The sequence below is a fragment of the Equus przewalskii genome, chromosome 19, assembly GCF_037783145.1.
Source record: "Equus przewalskii isolate Varuska chromosome 19, EquPr2, whole genome shotgun sequence".
NCBI classification, from domain to species: Eukaryota; Metazoa; Chordata; class Mammalia; order Perissodactyla; family Equidae; genus Equus; species Equus przewalskii.
The window spans coordinates 5,766,351-5,785,721 of record NC_091849.1 but is presented as its reverse complement, the minus strand read 5'-3'; the positions used below and the strand labels follow the sequence as shown (position 1 = coordinate 5,785,721).

Here is a 19,371-nt window from a genome sequence, read left to right as displayed (position 1 = left end):
CAAATGTCATAATATATAAGATTTTCTGTGACATGGTCTAGAAATCACAAATAACACTCAACTTACTTGCTACTGATTCAGAATTCTTCAACTGAGGGAAAACTGCTTAATATCAGTTTTTCTATATTTAAAGTTTTGGCAGAAATTTTTCTTTTGTCCTCATGAAACTTACTTTCATGATACCTTCTCAGAGCCCCTTATCTACCGTTAGTCTTGTTTAGAATCTTTTTTAAACTCCTAGAAGACAGCACAATTGCTTTTCTCTTTGTAACTTCTGAGGCCACTACCATTCACAATAAATTTTGACCAAAGGCAAAATTAAGTCTGTACCACCTCAAGGTGTGTGAGTAGCACAGTTGGAAGAGGTAAGATATTTGACAGAAGACGTGACTGTTTTCTGCAACTGATGTGAATTCAGAGCCTCTTATGTAATTTGATGCTAGAAGGAGAAGCAAAATAGAAGCTGGAATTTGCAAAACTGCAGGAGGAATGCTCCCTATCTTCCCTCAAAAATATACTCTGATGAAGGTAATTTGGTTGGTGGTCCCCAGGCAACCTGCAAGGACAAAGCGTATCAACTCTTACTCCAGTTTATGACTAGAATGGAGATACCTAGAAAAGAGCAGGAATTCTGTCTTTTTTGACAGTAGGTCAACAAACAAGTGAGTAGTTTTCATTATACAAATAGAGTAACAGGACATTAGATGCAGAATATTAAAATGTGCATCCAGGGAAAATGTTTTTAAATACAGGTGGACATACAGAGGAATACCAGCAGCCATGTAGCAAAGTCAATACTTAAAGGACACTAGAGTTTATAAAAGAAGGAACTCAGTGAAGACACTCAGTATGAACATGGCAAGTTTGCAAAATTACAAACAACAAACTTGAACAGCTTTTAAGGCTCTCACTGAATGGAGCCAACCCTAGGAGTCTGGTGTCTGCTGGTCTGGTACTCTCCTGACAGATCCTGAAGGCAACACTTCTATGTTGGGTATAAAAGAAGCACCAGTATGATGCATCACTTCCACCTCTAGGTGTATACCCAAGAGAAATGAAAACATATATCCACACACAAAAGGTGTATAAGAATGTTCATAGCAGCACTATTCACAATAGCCAAAAAGTGGAAACAACTTAATGCTCACCAGCAGATGAATGGATAAATAAAACATGGTAAATCCATACAATGGAATATATTTGGCCTTAAAAAGGAATGAAGTACTGATACATGCTGCAATGTGGATGACCCCTGAAAACATTATTCTAAGTGAAAGAAGCCAGACACAAAAAGACATATATTGTATGACTCTATTTTTATGAAATGAACAGAATAGACAAATCCATGGAGACAGAAAGAAGATTAGTAGTTGCTAGAGGCTGGGAAGGATGGGAGGTTTAGAAGGTGACAACTAATAGGTACAGAGTTTCTTTTGGAGCTAATGAAAACTGTTTGTGGTGATGGATGCACAACTTTGGTCGTACTAAAAACCATTGAATTTTACACTTTAAAATGGATAGATTTCACGGTATACGAATTATGTCTTCATAAAGTTATTCGGAAGAAGAGGTGCTAGGAAGAAACCAGAGCTCTTTCTATGCATAACTCTCTACAACAAGAAATGAAGGAAATCTAACCAGTCTTCCCACAGGTGTCATTTTCGTGGGACAGTTTAGCATGCTGTTAGAAGAGGCTGTGGTTAGAACCTGAACTCCTGCCTTCTACTTCTCCACCTCCAGCCTGGCCCATTCTAAAAGGCAACAGGAAACTGGGCAAGTTATTAGTTAGAAGAATACTGACTCGGTTTAAAAAGTCTTGAATAGAATTACCATATGAACTAGCAGCTCCTCTTCTGAGTGTATATATGCCCAAGAGAATTGAAAGCAGGCACTCAAACAGATATTTGTACACCAGTGTTCATGCCATTATTCACAACAGCCAAAAGGTGGAAGCAACCCAATTGTCCATCAACAGATGATGGATAAACAAAATGGTATATCCATACAATGGCATATTATTTAGTCTGTAAAGGAAAAAAATTCTGACACATGCTACAGCATGAATGAACCTTGAAGACAGTATGTTCAGTGAAATAAGCCAGGCACAAAAGGACAAATATTGTATGATTCCACTTATATGAGGTCCTTATAGAAAGTAGAATGGTGGCTGCCAGGGGAGGGGGGAGTAGGGAGTTAGTGTTTAATAGGTACAGAGTTTCAGTGTGGGAAGATTAAAAAGTTGGGATGGATATGGTCATGATTGCACAACAATGCAAATGTACTTAATGCCATTGAACTGTATACTTAAATGTGGTTAAATTGGCAAATGTTATGTATATTTTACCACAATAAAAAACAGTATTAGATTTATTTCTAATTCTAGAGCTGAAAAGCTTTTTTGAGTGGATTCAGCAGGAAAGCTTAAAAGAAAATCCTTGTCTTTGAAGGAAACAGGGCCTAAGGCATCTAGAGTGAACCCCACCTGGGGAGCTCATTCTACTACCATAAAAACCACACCTGGAGTGAATCCGCGCTCAGTTCATAGGCCCAAGAAATGTCGTTAGCTAGGGAAAGGAAGGAGAATAGGGGATAAATGTAATAATATTTATTCATATTAATAAAAAAGTAATAAATATGGTTTCTTAAATAGACATTTGGTTACCTTCTTCCCTGTATGTTAGTTTGCAACGGCTGGGACTTTTTGTTTGTTTTTTAACTTTTTTCCCCCCCAGTTTGATTGACAAATAAAAATTGTATATATTTAAGTGTATGACATGATGTTTTGATATATATATATAAATTTTGAAATGATTACCACAATCGAGCTAATTAAAATGTCCATTACATCACATAGTTACCTTTTTTGTGTTGTGGTGAGAACACTTGAGATCTGCTCTCTCAGCAAATTTCAAGTATAAAGTATATTATTATTATTACTATTAACTATAGTCACCATACTGTGCATTAGGTCTCCAGAACTTACTCATCTTATAAGTTCAATTTTGTGCCCTTTAACCAATATCTCCCCCATTGCCCCCAGCCCCAGCCTCTGGTAACCACCATTCTTCTCTCTGTCACTATGAGTTCTACCTTTTTCCTGAGATCCTGCAGTATTTGTCTTTCTGTGTCTGGCTTATTTCACTCAGCATAATGTCCTCCAGCTTCATTCATGCTTTTGCAAATGGCAGGATTTCCTCCTTTTTACGGCTGAATAATACTCCATTCAATGAATATCTGTATGCACACACACGTATATATACAAAAAAACATTTTCTTTATCCCTTCGTCTGTTGATAGACACTTAGGTTGTTTTCATATCTTGGCTGTTATGAATAATGCTGCAATGAACATGGGAATGCAGATATCTCTCCAAGATAGTGATTTCAGTGCCTTTGGATATGTACCCAGAAGTGGGATTACTGGATCATAGGGTAATTCTAGTTTTAATTTTTGAGGAATTTCTATACTGTTTTCCATAATGGCTGTACCAACTTGTTTTTTAACTTTTTATTATAGAAAGATATGAACATATACAAATGTAGACAGAGTAGTATAATATACCCATTACACACCTTTAATAATTATATACTCGTGGCTAATGATATTGTATCTATATGCCCAGCCATTCCCTCTCATATTATTTTGAGAAAATTTATATTTCATATGAAACAATTTTAGTATATATCTGACAAGATAGATTCTTTTTTAAAACATAACTAAAACACCATTATCATACCTAACAAAATAACAGTAATCTTTAATATCATGAAATATACAGTTTAAATTTTAAATTGTCTCATAAATATAATTTTTTACACTCTGTGTGTGTGTGTGTGTGTGTCTTTGAGTTAGGATCCAAATAAGGTTCTGGATAATGTATCTCTTGAATTTCTTCTAATCTGTAAGTTCTGCCTATATATCTTTTTTTTTTTGCTCACTCTTGTTTTTTCTTCTTAAAGATTGGCACCTGAGCTAACAACTGTTGCCAATCTGGTATTTTTTTTCCCTGCTTATTCTCCCCAAATCCCCCCAGTACGTAGTTGTATATTTTAGTTGTGGGTCCTTCTAGTTGTGGCATGTGGGACACCGCCTCAGCATGGCCTGATGAGCGGTGCCATGTCCGCGCCCAGGATCCAAACCAGCAAAACCCTGGGCCTCGGAAGCGGAGCACGCGAACTTAACCACACAGCCACGGGGCCAGCCCCTTTTGTTTTTTCTTGAAATTTGTTTGCTGAAGAAGTAAGTCCTTGTATCTATTTTTGCTGATTTCATCTTTATCACTTATCTTGTATAAAAATTAGGTAGATCTTAACTCAATAGATTCTTAACTTCAGCTGGATGTTAGACGCACCTGGGGAGCTTTTAAAAATCCTGACTTGTGTGGAAACAGTTTGGCAGTTCCTAAATAACTTAAATATAAAATTAACATATGACCCAGAAATTCTACTTCAAAAGAATTGAAACAGGTTTTCAAACAAAAACTTGTACACAAATAGCAGCACTATTCACAATAGCTAAAAGGTAGAAACAACCCAAATGCCCTTCAACTGAAGAATAGATAAAACAAAATGTGGTATATCCACACCGTGGAATTGAACCGTAAAATTAATAAAGTAGTGATATATGCTACAAGCTGGATGAGCCTTGAAAACTTTGTGCGAAGTGGAAGAAGTCCAACACACAAGCCATATATTTGTATGGTTCCATTTATATGAAATATCCAGAATAGGGAAATCAATAGAGACATAAAGTAGCTTAGAGGTTACCAGGGGCTGGAGGGAGGAGAAATGGTGAGTGACAGCTTAGTGGGTATGGGGTGATGGAAAAGTTGTGGAAGTAGATAGTGAAAATAGTTGTACAACACCGCAAATGTCATTAATGCCACTGGATTGTACACTTGAAAATGGTTTAAATAGTAAGTTTTATGTTATGTATTTTACCACAGTTTTTAAAAATTCTGACATGTAAGCCACCCCCCAGACCGAGTAAATCATAATCTCTTAAGTGTGACCCAAATATCAGAATATTCTAAAGCTTTCCAAGGGATGCCAGTGGACAGCCAAGGTTTGGAAGATAGAGGCTGGATTTCAAGTCGTCTTCGTAGGTGCTGGTGGGGGCGTGATATATTTAAATTTGTGCCAGTCTGTTCACTTGTTCTGAGGAATAGCCATGTCCTTTCAACTGCTGTCAGACAGCAGATGCTGTCAGAAATCTGCTGCCTAGAGTTAGGCAAAATATTATGTCTTTTTTTTAGAAAATAAATGTTTGGAAAGCCTGAGAAGAAAAAGATCACCTTGCACTGATGTGACTGTTTTTTAATATGAGAGAAAAAGGCCCTGCGTTTCTAACTGCCATCTAGATATGTGAAACAGTGGCATAGCCCATGAAATGGTAGCCTCGAGACAAGTGGCCCCTCAGTGTCCCCAGTCTCCCCATGTGTGCACACACCCTGCCAGAGCAGACTCGGGGTCTGTCCCGGCCACTTCTCCAGAAAACCTAGGGGCAAGAGAACAAGTAACTGCTACGACTCTTCAGGGAGGGAAGTGAGCTTTCCCCTGTCATCTGTCTAATCCGGGCATGGTTCGTGCTGCCATCAGTCCTGTAGAAGCTCAGCAGTACTTGCTTCCCTGCCTCAGGAAGGAACATGCCGTTTCCTTAGCAAGACTCGCTTCCCGTGAGCTCGGATCAGACCACAGCTGCTGCCGCCTCTGCGGCTTTGGCAGAGTTGCAGATAGCTTAAACGTAGATAGGGAGTTGTAGTTCTCCTTTGCTTCAGCCAACTTCCTTTTCTGGCAAAATCTGAATAAACTCAAAAACACTGGGCAAGTGGCTTGTTGCTCCCCATGGAGCTTCACAAAGCTAAGTTCTTTATGTGATCCGAGAGATGGATGGCTTGTAATTTTCTTTGCTCAGCATTCGGTTAATATCCTAAACTCTCATTTCTGAAAATGACTGTGGCTAAGATGTACTCCTGAAGCGGAACTACAAATTAAACTTGGAAATCACAACTCGGTCTTTCTCAGCCTTTTGTAGCCCAGCCTAAGTGACCGAAGGACTCTTCTGTTTGAATAACATGAAGTTTCCGTCTAAGATATTAATTAGAAAGACGCTTTTTCAGATGAAGTGTGTTGTAGTAAAAACATCATAGATTTTGCTCTGACCCACATTCCCCTCACCAACCACCTTTCTAGGCTCATCTCCAGCCTAGGAGCTGGCCCTGTTTCCTCCCTTCCTTGCTGTGACCCTTGATATGTTTGTTTAGCTCTAATAAAGTAATAAAGCTTGGTTGTGAATAAACACATATATATGGTTTTTTAAAGGTTATATGCACTTTTGGAGTCAGAAGACCTAGAATGTCATATGTCAGCGCCATAATTAATTTACCAGTTGTGAAAATGTAGGCAGGTTACTAAATTTCTCTGATTCTCTTTGCTCATCCATAAGATGTATGTGAGTCTTATGTATTGCATAGAGTTTTTGTAAAAATTAAGTGAGAAACTAAGTAAAGCATCTAAGCTGACACATGCCCAGTAAATGTTACTTTCCTAAATAGGTAGTATTGCTAAGTAGGTAAGACAAGTGATCCTCAAACTTAATCCATCACAGGCAGGGGGTTAAGGGATAGGATGCAAAAAGGCCTTCTGTCTTCACTGTGGGGGTGTCCTGAAAGCCACAAGAGCTGGGTACAGTTAAACCAGGTTAGAATTTAGGATCTGCTGATAAATCCTATCTATCAATTGTAGATCCATGATTCCTTGAAGATAGAGGTATAAGTTAGGGATAAAGTTATGAGGCCAAGGCATATGATTGCATCTCAATTATGATTTATATCTTGCCTTTTTTTCCCACTGAAAATATATTTTCTAGGTCATTAAATATTCTTCATTTCTAATGATTACATATTAAGGATATCCTGTCAGAGAAAGCTATGGGCAACTCTGTGGCAGCTAATTTGAAAATCTAATAAAAAGTAAAGTAGCCTGAGATTTAAGATTTTCTTTGGCCAAGTCCTTGACCAATTTTTGTGGATGCTTATTTTGGTAAATATCTTATGGACATGTTTTTTAAAAATATATGCTTTGAGTTGCATATATGTGTACTTAGTTTGTTCATCGTATTATTCAATTCTTCTATGTCATTACCCTCTTAAAATGGACTGGCTCTATCCAGTTTTGAAAGAGGACTATCAAAGTTCCCCACTATAATTTTATTTTCATCAGTTTCTCCTCACATTTCTAATAGTTTAGTCCATGTATACTTAGTTACTGTCTTATTTAGTGCATACAGGTTTACAACTGCTATATGTGTTTTGTAAATGTTGCTCATTTTTCAATTTAGTGCTTTTAGACTCAACTCTGCCTTGTCTAATGTTAATATAAACATGTGTTTTCCCCCTCAAATGTGCCTAGTGTATCTTAATTCATCCCTTGATTTTCAGTCTTTATCACTCTTGTTTTAGGTGTTTTGTTTTGTTTTGTTTTGTCTATCCCAGATAATCCATTTACGTTTCATATAATGGCTGGTAGGGTTGATTTTATTCCTTCCATCTCATTCTATTATTAATTCTGGTTTATCTCCCTTCTTCCTTTCTTTGTTTTTGTTGGTTTTATGAAGTAGCTATTCATTCCTTTTTTTCCTCTTTTAGTAGTTTGCGAATTCTGTTGTACTCTTCTATGCCCTTGATGATTGCCTTCTGTAGCCTGATGCTTATAATTAGAAGCATACATTTGTTACCATTATTTGAAAAAGGATATCTATTTCTCCCATCAAGACATCCTATTCCCCTACGTATATAAATTTCATAAATTTGTTCATTGCTTACTAGTTGTTTCTTTCCAAGTCGCTCTAATTGCTTTTATTGTATACTACTTGTCCATCTCTCCCAGCAGCTTTATTTTATAGGCAGCTATTTGGATCAGTTTTCTTCTCTCTGGCTTCTAGAGTCCCTTAAGCGTGTTGTTGTTTTTCTTGGTCATCTCACTGGGTTCAGGTCTGGTTGTTGGGGTGCCCTACATGGCCACGTTTCCGTAAGGATAAAAGGGAAGGATCTCCTACTCCCAGGAGACCACTGGGCTAGCAATGGCAGCAACTGCCTGTCTTCCTGTTCCCAGGTCCCCTCATACGATCCCATCCTCAGGAACAGGGAGTGCCAGCCTTGCTTTCCAGTTCCTCCTTGACTGATAAAGTTCACTTACAAGACCAGTGTCAGCCAGATCCCCAGGGTCCACAGACCTCCTCCAGCTACACTCATCGCAGAATCCTCAGTGCTGGTCTCCAGGCCCGGCATGCTCTCCAGGAAGAAGGCTCTCACTCACACCAGCTGCTCTACTTGCCTCAGCAGCTTCGTGCCTATCTCAGAGAGGCAGAGAGATTGGATTTGGGAGCAGAGGGGAAGCGTATCTGGTGTCCGAGTTCCCAGAATCCCTCTCTCCAACCCTTCTTAATAGAGAGATTTCAGAGTCAATTAATTTTGTAGTGAGAGCTGGAAACCTAATCAATATTGAGAATATAATCTATAAGAAAAGCATATTCCAAGAACTTAACTGACTTAGAAATAAAGACCTCATAGAGCACACCCTCCCTCCCCTCCACGCCACCTCCCTTGGTTACTCCTTGGTACTTGGTCTCTGACTTGGCCTTTGTGGGCTGCCTTGTACTCTCCCTTCAGTGTGGCTGGTAGAGTAAGGATGGGCCTAGAGCTATCTTTTCACATTTTCTACAGTAAAATATGTTAAAGTTTTCAAGTTTTTATTTTCAACAGAACTACAAAATAATGGTAGGCTGAGTAATGGCCCCCAAAGATGTCCACATCCTAATTCCTGGAAACTGTGAATGTTCCCTTTCATGGCAGAAGGGACTTTTCAGAGATAATCGAGTTAAGGATTTAAGATGAGGAGATGATCCTGGATTTTCCAGGTGGGCCCTAATTGTAATCACAAGTGTCCGTATAAGAGGAAGGCAGAGGGAAATTTGACTACAGAAGAGAAGCAGGAGATGTGATGACAGAGCAGAGATTGGAGGGATGTGTTTTTGAAGATGGAGGAAGGGGCCACAAGCCAAAGAATACAGGCAGCCACTAGAAACTGGAAAAGATAAGAAAACAGATTCTTCCCCCAGAGCCTCCAGAAGGACCCAATCCTGCTGACACCTTGACTTTAGCCCACTGAAACTGATTTTTGACTTCTGACCTCCAGAACTGTAAGAGAATTTGTGTTACTTTAAGCCACCAGTTTGTGATAATTTGTTACAGCAGCAATTAATACATAAACTTATCCTTTGGAGAGCTGATGAACCCAATGCCACTATTTCCTGTCCCCAGTCCCCAGGAAGGAATGGGATGGACACAGTCTTGAGACATGTCACATACATATACAGTGACCCTTGCGGTCCTGGGAGCATGGCTGGAGGGTGGTCAGGGTTGAGGCTACTGGCTGCCTCCAAGCCCTTAGAGACAGTGCTCATGTGGAGATATTCTGCGCTAGTGACCAAGAGAGGTGCTTTGTGGGGAATGAGGTTTTCTTTGAGTAAGTGTCTCTGTGAACTGCACATCAGAGGTTCTTGGGGAAGGGGGCAAAGCCAAGCCTTCAAAGGAGTGTGGGCCCCAGCATGGACTGTCTGAGAGAATCCCCAGGCCCCAGCTCTGGGGGAGCATCAACATCTTGTCATGTGGGTGAGAAGGGACCTCACTCAAAGTTGTAAGTAAAACCAAGATTGATGGACTCATCCCCCACATAGTAGTTCACATCCAAAGTTGTGTAAGAACATCAGGAAGTGTGGACAGAGAGGAAAACAAAAGAGAACAGTTAGAGGGCCCATAAGACAAGTTCACAAAATGGTTGTGGGGAGGTAAAGGAGGAGGGAGAGCATGATCTCCAAATGCACTTATTTGTGACAGTCAGTTCGTTAAAAGTGGCCCCTGAAATCTTCAGATATGATTTCTTTCCCCGAGAAGGAAAAGATAAAGGTGTCTGCCTTTTATCTGCTGTCCATCAGCCAGGCAGCCTTGTAACTTTGACTTTCCCTGGTGGAGTGTGCTCAGCCACTCTCAAGCCTGACAGCTTAATGAAGCCCTTGGTATTGGTGAGCTAAAGAAGCACCTTGTATCTGGGAGGCCACAGGGTGCCCAGGCAGTTGGTCACCCCCACTTTCAGCTAGGAGCAGGGAGAGAGTGGAATAGGCACCCTGCTCCCAAGATGTGAATGTCATGGCTGCAGTTCTCTTCACGTTGGCAGTTCTATAAAATGTTTCTGTGCAGACAACAGAAATCTAAATTGAAATTTCCACTTAATTTTTATTGTTCCAACAGGAGTACTGTTTATTTTGTGGAGGATCAACAACTTCAAGACACTATTTCCTATTGCATGCCTAGATTTCTCCTCACCAAGGGTTGACTGGTCTTCCACGAAAAAAATTTCATTGGATGGTATCAATGTCAGCTTCCTGGTTTTAGTATTGTACTAGAGTTGGGCAAGATGTTATCATTGGGAGAAATAGGGTGACAAGTACACAGGACCTCTCTGTACTACTTTTGTGAACTTCCTCTGAACGTATATTAATTTCCAAATAAAAAGTAAAGGTTAATATGGTAAATTTTAACATAATGTATATTTTGCAATGTTTTTTAAAAACCCACTAAAAATAAAGAAAACTTCTTTTTAAAAAAGGATGGTATAGACCAGCGCTATTCAATGGAAATATAACACAAGCTATAAATCCAAACCACATGTGTATTCTAGTAGCCACATTAACAAAATTAAAAAGAAACTGGCAAAATTAATTCTAATGTATTTTCTTTAACTCAGTGTATCTAGAATATTGTCATTTCAACATGTAATACAAAAAATATTAAGATATTTTGCATTCTTTTTTCCTTATTAAGTCTTTGAAACCCAGTGTATATCTTATAGAACATCTCAGTTTGGCCTAGCCGTATTGCAAGTGCTAAATAGCCATGGGGCCAATAGGACAACACAAGTATAGGTAGTATTTAGGCTATAAACACAAAACCTTTAATGTCTCTTAACATCTTTTAACATATTTATTGAGATTCACATATCATACAATTCACCCATTTGAATTGTATGATTAACTGGTTTTTAGTGTTTTCAGAGTTATGCAGCCATCACCATAATCAATTTTAGAACATTTTCAGCACCCCAGAAAGAAACTCCACACTCATTGGGAATCGCTCCGCATTCTCTCCTGCTCACTCACTCACCGCAAGCTCTTGGCAAGCACTGATCTACTTGCTGTCTCTATGGATTTGCCTATTCTGGTCATTTCATAAAAAAGAAATCATACAATATATGTCATTTTGTGTCTGGCTCCTTTCACTTAGTATAATGTTTTCAGGAGTCATCCACATTGTAGCATGTATCAGTATGTCATCCCTTTTATGGCTGGATGTATTCTGGTGTATGGATATACCATGTTTTATTTATCCATTCGTCAGTTGATGGGCATTGGGTTGTTTCCACCTTTTTGCTACTGTGAATAGTGCTGCTGTGAACTTTCTTGTACACCTTTTTTGTGTGGACATATGTTCTCATTTCTCTTGAGCATATACCTAGGAATAGAAGTGCTGCACAAAATCATTTTTGCACATGACTGATTTTTTATACATTTTCCTTTGCCATATCTGCCTGTTGTTTACATACTTCAAAGAACTGAGCATTTTTAGCACCTACACTGCTAATCTCCCTGTGGTCTTGGAGGATTTGTTTCCATCCCGCTGAGTTTTATAGTGAGTTGGTGCTGGTGGCCGGGTGGTGTCCCAGGCACTACCAAAGTGCTAAGGCCATAAAGAGCTTTATCACTTTCTTCCAAGGGAGAGGAAGCCTGGTGCTCTCACGGCTCTGGGTGACCTTTCATTATGCATTAGAAGAGTTTGGGATATTTCTATCAGAGAATAAAGGAAATAATCTTGATATCTAAAGGGCTCACGTTTGTGGTAAATCTCCAGGTTTCTATAATAGAGTCCCAAAGCTAAATGATAGGAACACATTACTTTCATTAAGAAACGATTTGGAAAGGAAAGGAGAAAGGTGAGGGCTTCTTACAAACAACTCTAAAAGAGGGGCTTGTCCCACCAGCCGGGCCATGTCCTCAGGGTTGAAGCCCATGTTAGGGTCCCTTCGTCTTGGTGATGAGAGAAATGGATTAGCCACCTTGTTTGAACAGAAAAGCAAATCAGAAATCAGTCCAAAGGAAAGCTACTTACAGCAGGTCAAGTTTTGGCCTCAAGTGGAAATCCAGAGCATGGCTTTTATCACTGAGATCATCATCAAAAGCTTCAAATTTCACTCTCTCTAAAAAACGGCGAGTACTTCAGATGTTGCAGTTTCTCTAGTTCAAGGGAATATCATTAAAACATCTTCTTCCTGGGGCCAGCCCCGTGGCCTAGTGGTTAAGTTCACACACTCTGCTTCGGTGGCCCAGGGTTTCACTGGTTCGGATCTTGGGCGCGCACACAGCGCCGCTCATCAGGCCATGCTGGGGCAGTGTTCTACACACCACAACTAGAAAGACCCACAACTACAGGATGTACAGCTGTGTGCTGGGGGGATTTGGGGAGAAAAAGCAGGAAAAAAAAAAAAGATTGGCAACAGTTGTTGGCTCAGGTGCCAATCTTTAAAAAAAAAAACAAAAACATCTTCTTCCTAAACAACATGAAGAACTCTGCTGCAAGGACTGCCTAAGGAAGAAGCCTTGTCCGCCAGGCTCAGCTTCTGGCTCGTGACCACTCAGAGTGCTGGGTTCCTGCTCCTCTGGCCGGGGCTTGCGCGGAGACCTTGAACAAGTGCCTTCTTCTCTTGGGATTCATTCATTCTTTTAGCAGAGATTGACTGAGACAGCGTGCTAGGCACTGGAGACAGCTAAGGGGGATGTTTGCTCACAGACTGATTTATGATCTCAGTCTCAGGCTGCATAGACCCAAGGTTCCATATTGAGACAACAAAAGCATGCCATTGGCTATTCTGAGTGGCTTTGAAGGGGAGAAGAGTTGGTGGAGGGCCTGGAGCTCGGCCGGGGAATGAGGATTCAATATGAGTGAATAAAGAAACCATGGGGGCTGGCCTGTGGCCAAGTGGTTAAGGTTCTGCGCGCTCTGCTTCAGTGTCCTGGGGTTCGCAGATTCCAATCCCAGGTGCAGGCTTGCTCCAGTCATAAGCCATGCTGTGGAGGCATCCCACGTGCAAAGTAGAGAAGGATTGGCATGGATGTTAGCTCATGGCTAATCATCCTCAGAAAAAAAAAAAGAGGAAGGTTGGCAAGGAATGTTAGCTCAGAGCAAATCTTCCTCACCAAAAAAAAAAGAGAGATAAACCATGCAGGTTTCTATGCCAAGAACCTTCATATAATCATATGATCAGAGAGAGATGATTCTAGCAGCTGTGTGCGGTGGACTAAGGTGGGGCAAGGGTCCTTTCTCCTCACCATGGCAATGCCAACCACATTAGCAAGGTCATGCAAGATATCCCACAGGCCTCATATGCTGAGAACTGGCTTCCAGACTCTTAGGGGAATACAGTTTCATTGGGGGTAGGAACGAAGCTGACTCCACACTGCTAGGTGTAAGGGATGTGAAACTGACACAGCCCCAGACTTCAAGAAGCTCACAGCCTCCTGTTGGAGACAAACACATAATCTACATAAACTATAAAGGCAGTACAGTGTGGCTGGTGCTGTGACGGAGACAGTACAGAAGGTCATGAGTGCACGGAGCACTTTTCCAAATCACGGTCTGAAGCCTCATCCCAGATCTGCTACCTCAGAATCTCTGAGGGTTGGCAAGGAACCCTGCAGTAAATCTCACACACACTGAAGTTTGAGACGCACTGGCATAGTGGGGGCTGTGTGCCTGCCGCGGAAGGTGCCGGGCCGGGACGTGGGTCAGGGAAGACTTGCTGGAGGAAGGACACCCGAGCTCAGGACAAAGCCAGCCAGCCTGTCTGTTCTTCCCTGAACGGCTGCCTTGTGCAGCTGTGATTCCTGGAAGTGTGTCCCCACTTGCCTGAACAGCGATAATTCTCTCTTAGAGGGTCCATCCGTGAGAGATGGACATTTCTGAAGTCATACTCTTAGCCCAATTGGATACATAAGGGACAAAAGGAAAGAGGAGAAAAGAGAGAAGAGGCAAAAGATATGAACTCATAAAAATAATATATTTTCTAAGAAAAAAATCCTTTCTCCAAAATGTAAAAAAAGGGGGGAAGGGGAAATAAACAAACCTTATCTTGGAATTGATAATGTTTTCAGCTGAAATACACTGTTTAATACACATTTACAATTGTGAAGACTATGTAGAAATTTAGGGAAATGTGTGTGGTATTAGAAATCTAAATTAATAACACCAAATAGTATATGCACGTGATAGTTTGTAAACAATTACTTCTAGCTTTTCATATGTAAACATGACAGAATTATTATGCAAAAATAAAAATAAAGTTGATTTGGGATGGTGGGATTATGCTTGACTTTTTAAATTTTCTTTTAATACGTTTCTTTTAATAGCTTTTTTTTTTTAAGATTTTATTTTTCCTTTTTCTCCCCAAAGCCCCCCAGTACATAGTTGTGCGGTTTTTTTTTAGTTGTGGGTCCTTCCAGTTGTGGCATGTGGGACACCACCTCAGTGTGGCCTGACGAGCACTGCCATGTCCGCACCCAGGATTCGAACCTGCAAAACCCTGGGCCGCCAAAGCGGAACACAGGAACTTAACCACTTGGCCACGGGACGGGCCCTCTTTTAATAGTTTTTTAAAACTACACTGTATCACAGAATTAACTGAGAATTAAAGGATTAAAATTTAGAGATTTGCTTCAAGCCAGAGTAGTAAGTATTAACCCCGTGATGTTGGATAAATTAACTTTACCTCCCAGGCCCTGATCTCTTTAAGTGTAAAATAGAGTTAGAGTGATGATGATACCTACTCAACAGCCCTTAGAAGGATCAGGTGAGCCAATAAAGTGTATAAATACTTTGTGAACTTTAAAGTGTTAGACAGATATTAGTTATTACTATCATTATTATACATACAAGTATGAAGTTGTCATAGTCTTAATAAAATGGCTATAGTATGACTATTGAAGCAAATGAAAGTGAGGAAAAGGCCCATCTGCTAGATTGCAGTGGCCTTAACAGCAGAATGGTAAGAGGCTCTTTTTAAAATCAGCTGGGGCAAAAAGTTGGGACAGGCAGATTAATTTCCTTGCACTTTCCCCGTAGCAGTTAAAGATGAGCACATTTAAAGAAACGGTCCATATCCTGTTTGCACATGGCTTCTTCCACTGCAGCTGTTCCCTCCAGGTGGGTGGAAGGAGGCTGCTGCTGCAGCTGCAGGGAGTGCCTCTACACGGCCTCTTCTGGGGAAGCCGGGAGGACACGAAGTGGGGCAGGCAGAGGGTGGGCTGTACCAGGCTTGCTCTGACCCTCCAACACCCAGATAATCTGGCCTGTGCCCCGTGTTGCCCACTGCTGCAGCCTGTCCTGCTCCGAGGCATGCGAAAGCAGGACCTGGGGGAGGAGAAGGTAGGGCCACGAATTACAAGACTAGGATCAGGGAGAGAAGTGTCTTTGTACCCTATAGTGTCACTCTAAGAGGCCACACTGTTAATGAGGGCCAGGGAATGCATCTTCCTATCCTCCATGCACCTGGTCTTTAGAGGTGCTGGGTGTTTGTGGATGATTTCTACCTGGTGGTCTGGACCACTGCTCTGGTGGGCAGATGGCTATGAAACTGGAGACAGACACTGGCTGTCTTCTTGCCACATTCCCAAATTCTCCTTCCCCGACCTCTGAGAGATCAAAGCAGAGCTGGCCACATGGGGACACTGGATAAAAACAGTCTGCTAGATGCTGGACCGGAGTCCCCTGGAGTCAGCGGTGAAGCACTGTGTAACTAAGGTTCTGTGAGATGAAAGGGTCCAAACAGCAAGCATACCATGTTGCCTGTTAGCACGACTGCAACTCAGTCACCAAGCCCTTCTTGAAACTGGGAAGAACTCAGGACCCAAACATTACATCAGAGTGGAACCTGGCACGTCGCTGGGATGGCGACAACAAGAGCCCAGGCAAACCACCAGAGATAATGTCCCATCAAAGGTCACGCGCCTACACGGAGCTCAGCTGCACCTTAGCCCCTGAACTCAGTGCTCTGCGTCACCAACACTGCAGCGGCACAGCCCAAATCCCGGGATGGCTATCGTTAGTTACAGGTGATGCAAGTGACTAGGCTGGCAGCTCCTGGGATGGTGCCGGGACCAGCAAGTGCTTGACTGTATGTTTACCACGTACTTGGGGAATTTTCTGGGACAATCAGGTGCTATTTTATCCCTTCAGGGACACCTTTTTTCAGGGTCAGCTTGAATCAATTCTCATTTTAATATTTGTTTTAAGTGAATATACTTGAGAAGGCAAGCTTAGCACAAAATATTAGAAAGACAAATACTGAGTTAGATTACCCACCACTTCAGACGAATCATTTCTAGAGATGTGCAGATGGACTACTTCATTTGGTTTTGCTGTCTCCCTCATCTGATGACGATGGCACCAGGCTTGGTTAGACAGTACAGAGCACAGCCACCCACACTGCTCCGTTAGACTTACAAGTCCTTGACACTGTGGGTTTCCAGGCTTAGGGAGAGCATTCATCGTCTCAGACGTCTGTCACCATAACAGATTCAAAACTTCCAGAGGAACGAATGAACAGATCCAAAGTCAAGGTTATAGTACCAAAGAAATGACACTCAACACAGAAGAGAGTTTCCAGAGTATGAACCAGAAGGTGCACTTGTAATTTTTTCCTTAAATTCAAGCTTGTGAAATATGCTGATTTACTGGCCTCTTTTAAAAACTGCCAGGCTGAGTTTGATGCTTTTTGGTGTTAAGCAGCCTGGAATGGGCAAGGGTACCCGGATGAGAGACAGTGAGCATTCCCTCCCCTGGTGTGCTCACACCTCTCTCCAGACCCAGGCTCTCTGGAAAGTTTCTCTCCAAGAATCCCACACGCAACCGTTTCTGACTGCAGGCCGTGGCTGGTGGCCGCTGCCCTACCTCCCTCTCACGGGCTGAAGTCGCGCTCATGAAAGAAATGATGGGAAACAAAAGAAACAAACAAACAAGAGATCAAAGTCCACACATTTTTCTGCAACTTGCCCCTTTTCAAGCTCAGCATCTTTTCATGTCAGGACACACAGATCTACTTCTTCTTTTCGAACAGTCTTGTATTCCTTGGGTCCCATCCCTGCAGGGACCTGCCACGTGATATCCAGGGACATTAGGACAAATGGTCAGCCACATTCTCACTTTTCCAGGGCTGAGGAGCCTTCCGGGAATGATATTAAACCTTAAACAACATTGGAGTCAGATCTATACCAACATATCTGATTAACTGGGCCCCCTTCTCTCTCCCTCACCCAGAAGTCAGGTTGAAAAGAAAACCCATATGGACATGAGAGAAAAACACCATAGTGGGTACATATCAACCCTGGTTTTTTGTCTGTTTTTTTGGAAAAGGATTCACCCACTAGAAAAAAAAACTGATAATTTAAAAATATTAATAAATGCTCAGCCTCAATCCCCTTAGATTAGTGCTCCTTCTCAGGGTGACAGTCCAACACAAGGGAATGATGTCACATGCATTGGATCCCATCCCCCACATCCCTAATGAGAAGTTACATGAGTGGGGCCCCAGCCACATGTATTTTGGAGAGCTGACCCTGTGGTTCTGAGGCCCAGTCCTTGTTAGGAACCACTGCCTTATATGCACATCTGTTCAAAAAGGGCTTATTCCTGCAGAGGGGCAAGTATGCTTGATGGAATGGCAACCCCTGCCAGCTGCCCACAACTTCAGTCTCCTCTGAGGCCATGGTTCTCTGAGATCAATTAAAACAGCTTGATTTCCTTTACCCTAAAGGCCTGGAATACAGAGACTATGACATGGTGGGCTTTTTTTTTTTTTTTAACTGAACCTCAGACATGCAGAAAAACAACAGAATGGCCCAGAAATCTGAAAACAATGCATTAGAATTAGGGCAACCATATAATTCATCATCCAGACCCTTGAGAGGGAAAGAAGGCTCTATTAATAATCACGCTGGGACAATAGGTGTAAACTGGACGTGTGGTCGTGCTAATGAGAGTACACACTCCTGCATCTAGTTTCTCTCTTGTCCCTGGAAGCAAGGATGAGATACATTGTTAACTGTGACATGGGATTTAGGGAAGAGATAGGAATTTGTTCCTCACTGCCAGACACATCACAGAGGAAATAAGAGGTAACTCCTCAACACCACTCTCCACATTAGGAATATCTAATATCTAAAATTCAAGGCTTACAGAGTTGAATGGAGATAGTGTGTGTATGGGGAAAGAGAACACAAAAGGACCCATCCCTGGGTTCTTTGAACTGGCCTTTCTCTACTAGTACATTTAATTGTTGACTGAATTTTCAAAGATCCAGTTTGAACATTTCAGGCATCTTCTATGGCATAAAATAATGGGAAAATTAAAAGTAGTAATGTTGTTATATGTAAACATTTTGAAAAACTTCTTAGACTACTGAATTCTAGAAAGGAAAAAAGGCATCTTATTGCTAAATAGAAGAGACTGAAAAAAATTATGTAGAAGTTCATGTATTCCTATTTCAGTTTTCTTCTTGAAAAAATTATTAGGAAGCATAAAGTGTGATAAAAGTGGTCTATTTGAAAAATGTTTATTATAGCAGGTGACTTGATTATGGCAAGGCTGTGACAGCAACTCTCCACACTGCGATCTCACCAGAAAGAATGCAAGCAGCCTGGAAAGCTATCTGATGTTGTTCAGGCCAGAGGAAGGGCACAAATGTGCTCTCCTTCTGCTGGACAGGTGAACAGGCGGCAGGCAGCAGGCAGCAGGCAGCAGAAAGTATGGTCTGATAGGAGGCCAAAAATTGTAATTCCACTATCAAAGATTCATTGTATTGGTGACTCTAAAGGTTTTGGGGAGTGTTCCGAAGGCCCAGTCAAATGTAGCTATCTTAGGAAAGTGTGTCAGGAGGCAAAGGTACATGACAAATAAAGTGCGTCTTCTAGAAAGGCCAGAGTTACTTGACATTTTTATACTAAAAACATTTTTATACTAAAATGAGCATAAATGCATATGGAGCAGAATACACCATTTACATGAAGATCAATATGAGACTTCAAAGAAATGTTCTAGTTACTGAAGCCTCTTCAAGCCAAGCCCCAAGCCCCCATGAGTATGATTTTGTGTATTAATTACTTCTGTATAATAGGATCTCGTTTCTAACTCCCTCTTCTATTCTGTTCATTTCTCTCTCTTTGGGCTAGTGCCACAGTGTTTTAATTGTATCTCAAAAATGCTTTAATATC

At 41.3% G+C, this 19,371-nt stretch overlaps 1 protein-coding gene across 9 annotated transcripts in view; it reads left to right on the top strand.

Moving 5' to 3' along the window:
- The window catches only part of LYRM4 (LYR motif containing 4), a 192,755-nt gene that overhangs the window by 136,525 nt on the left and 36,859 nt on the right, over positions 1-19,371 (top strand). Inside the window, exon 3 of one of the 9 annotated variants that reach the window (XM_008519393.2) lies at positions 10,307-10,777. The exons of the other annotated variants lie outside the window; for them this stretch is intronic. Coding sequence (XP_008517615.1) covers positions 10,307-10,369 — 63 coding nt within the window. The 3' untranslated portion in view covers positions 10,370-10,777. Of the gene's footprint in view, positions 1-10,306; positions 10,778-19,371 lie in introns of those variants that run through there. 9 annotated transcript variants of the gene reach the window in all.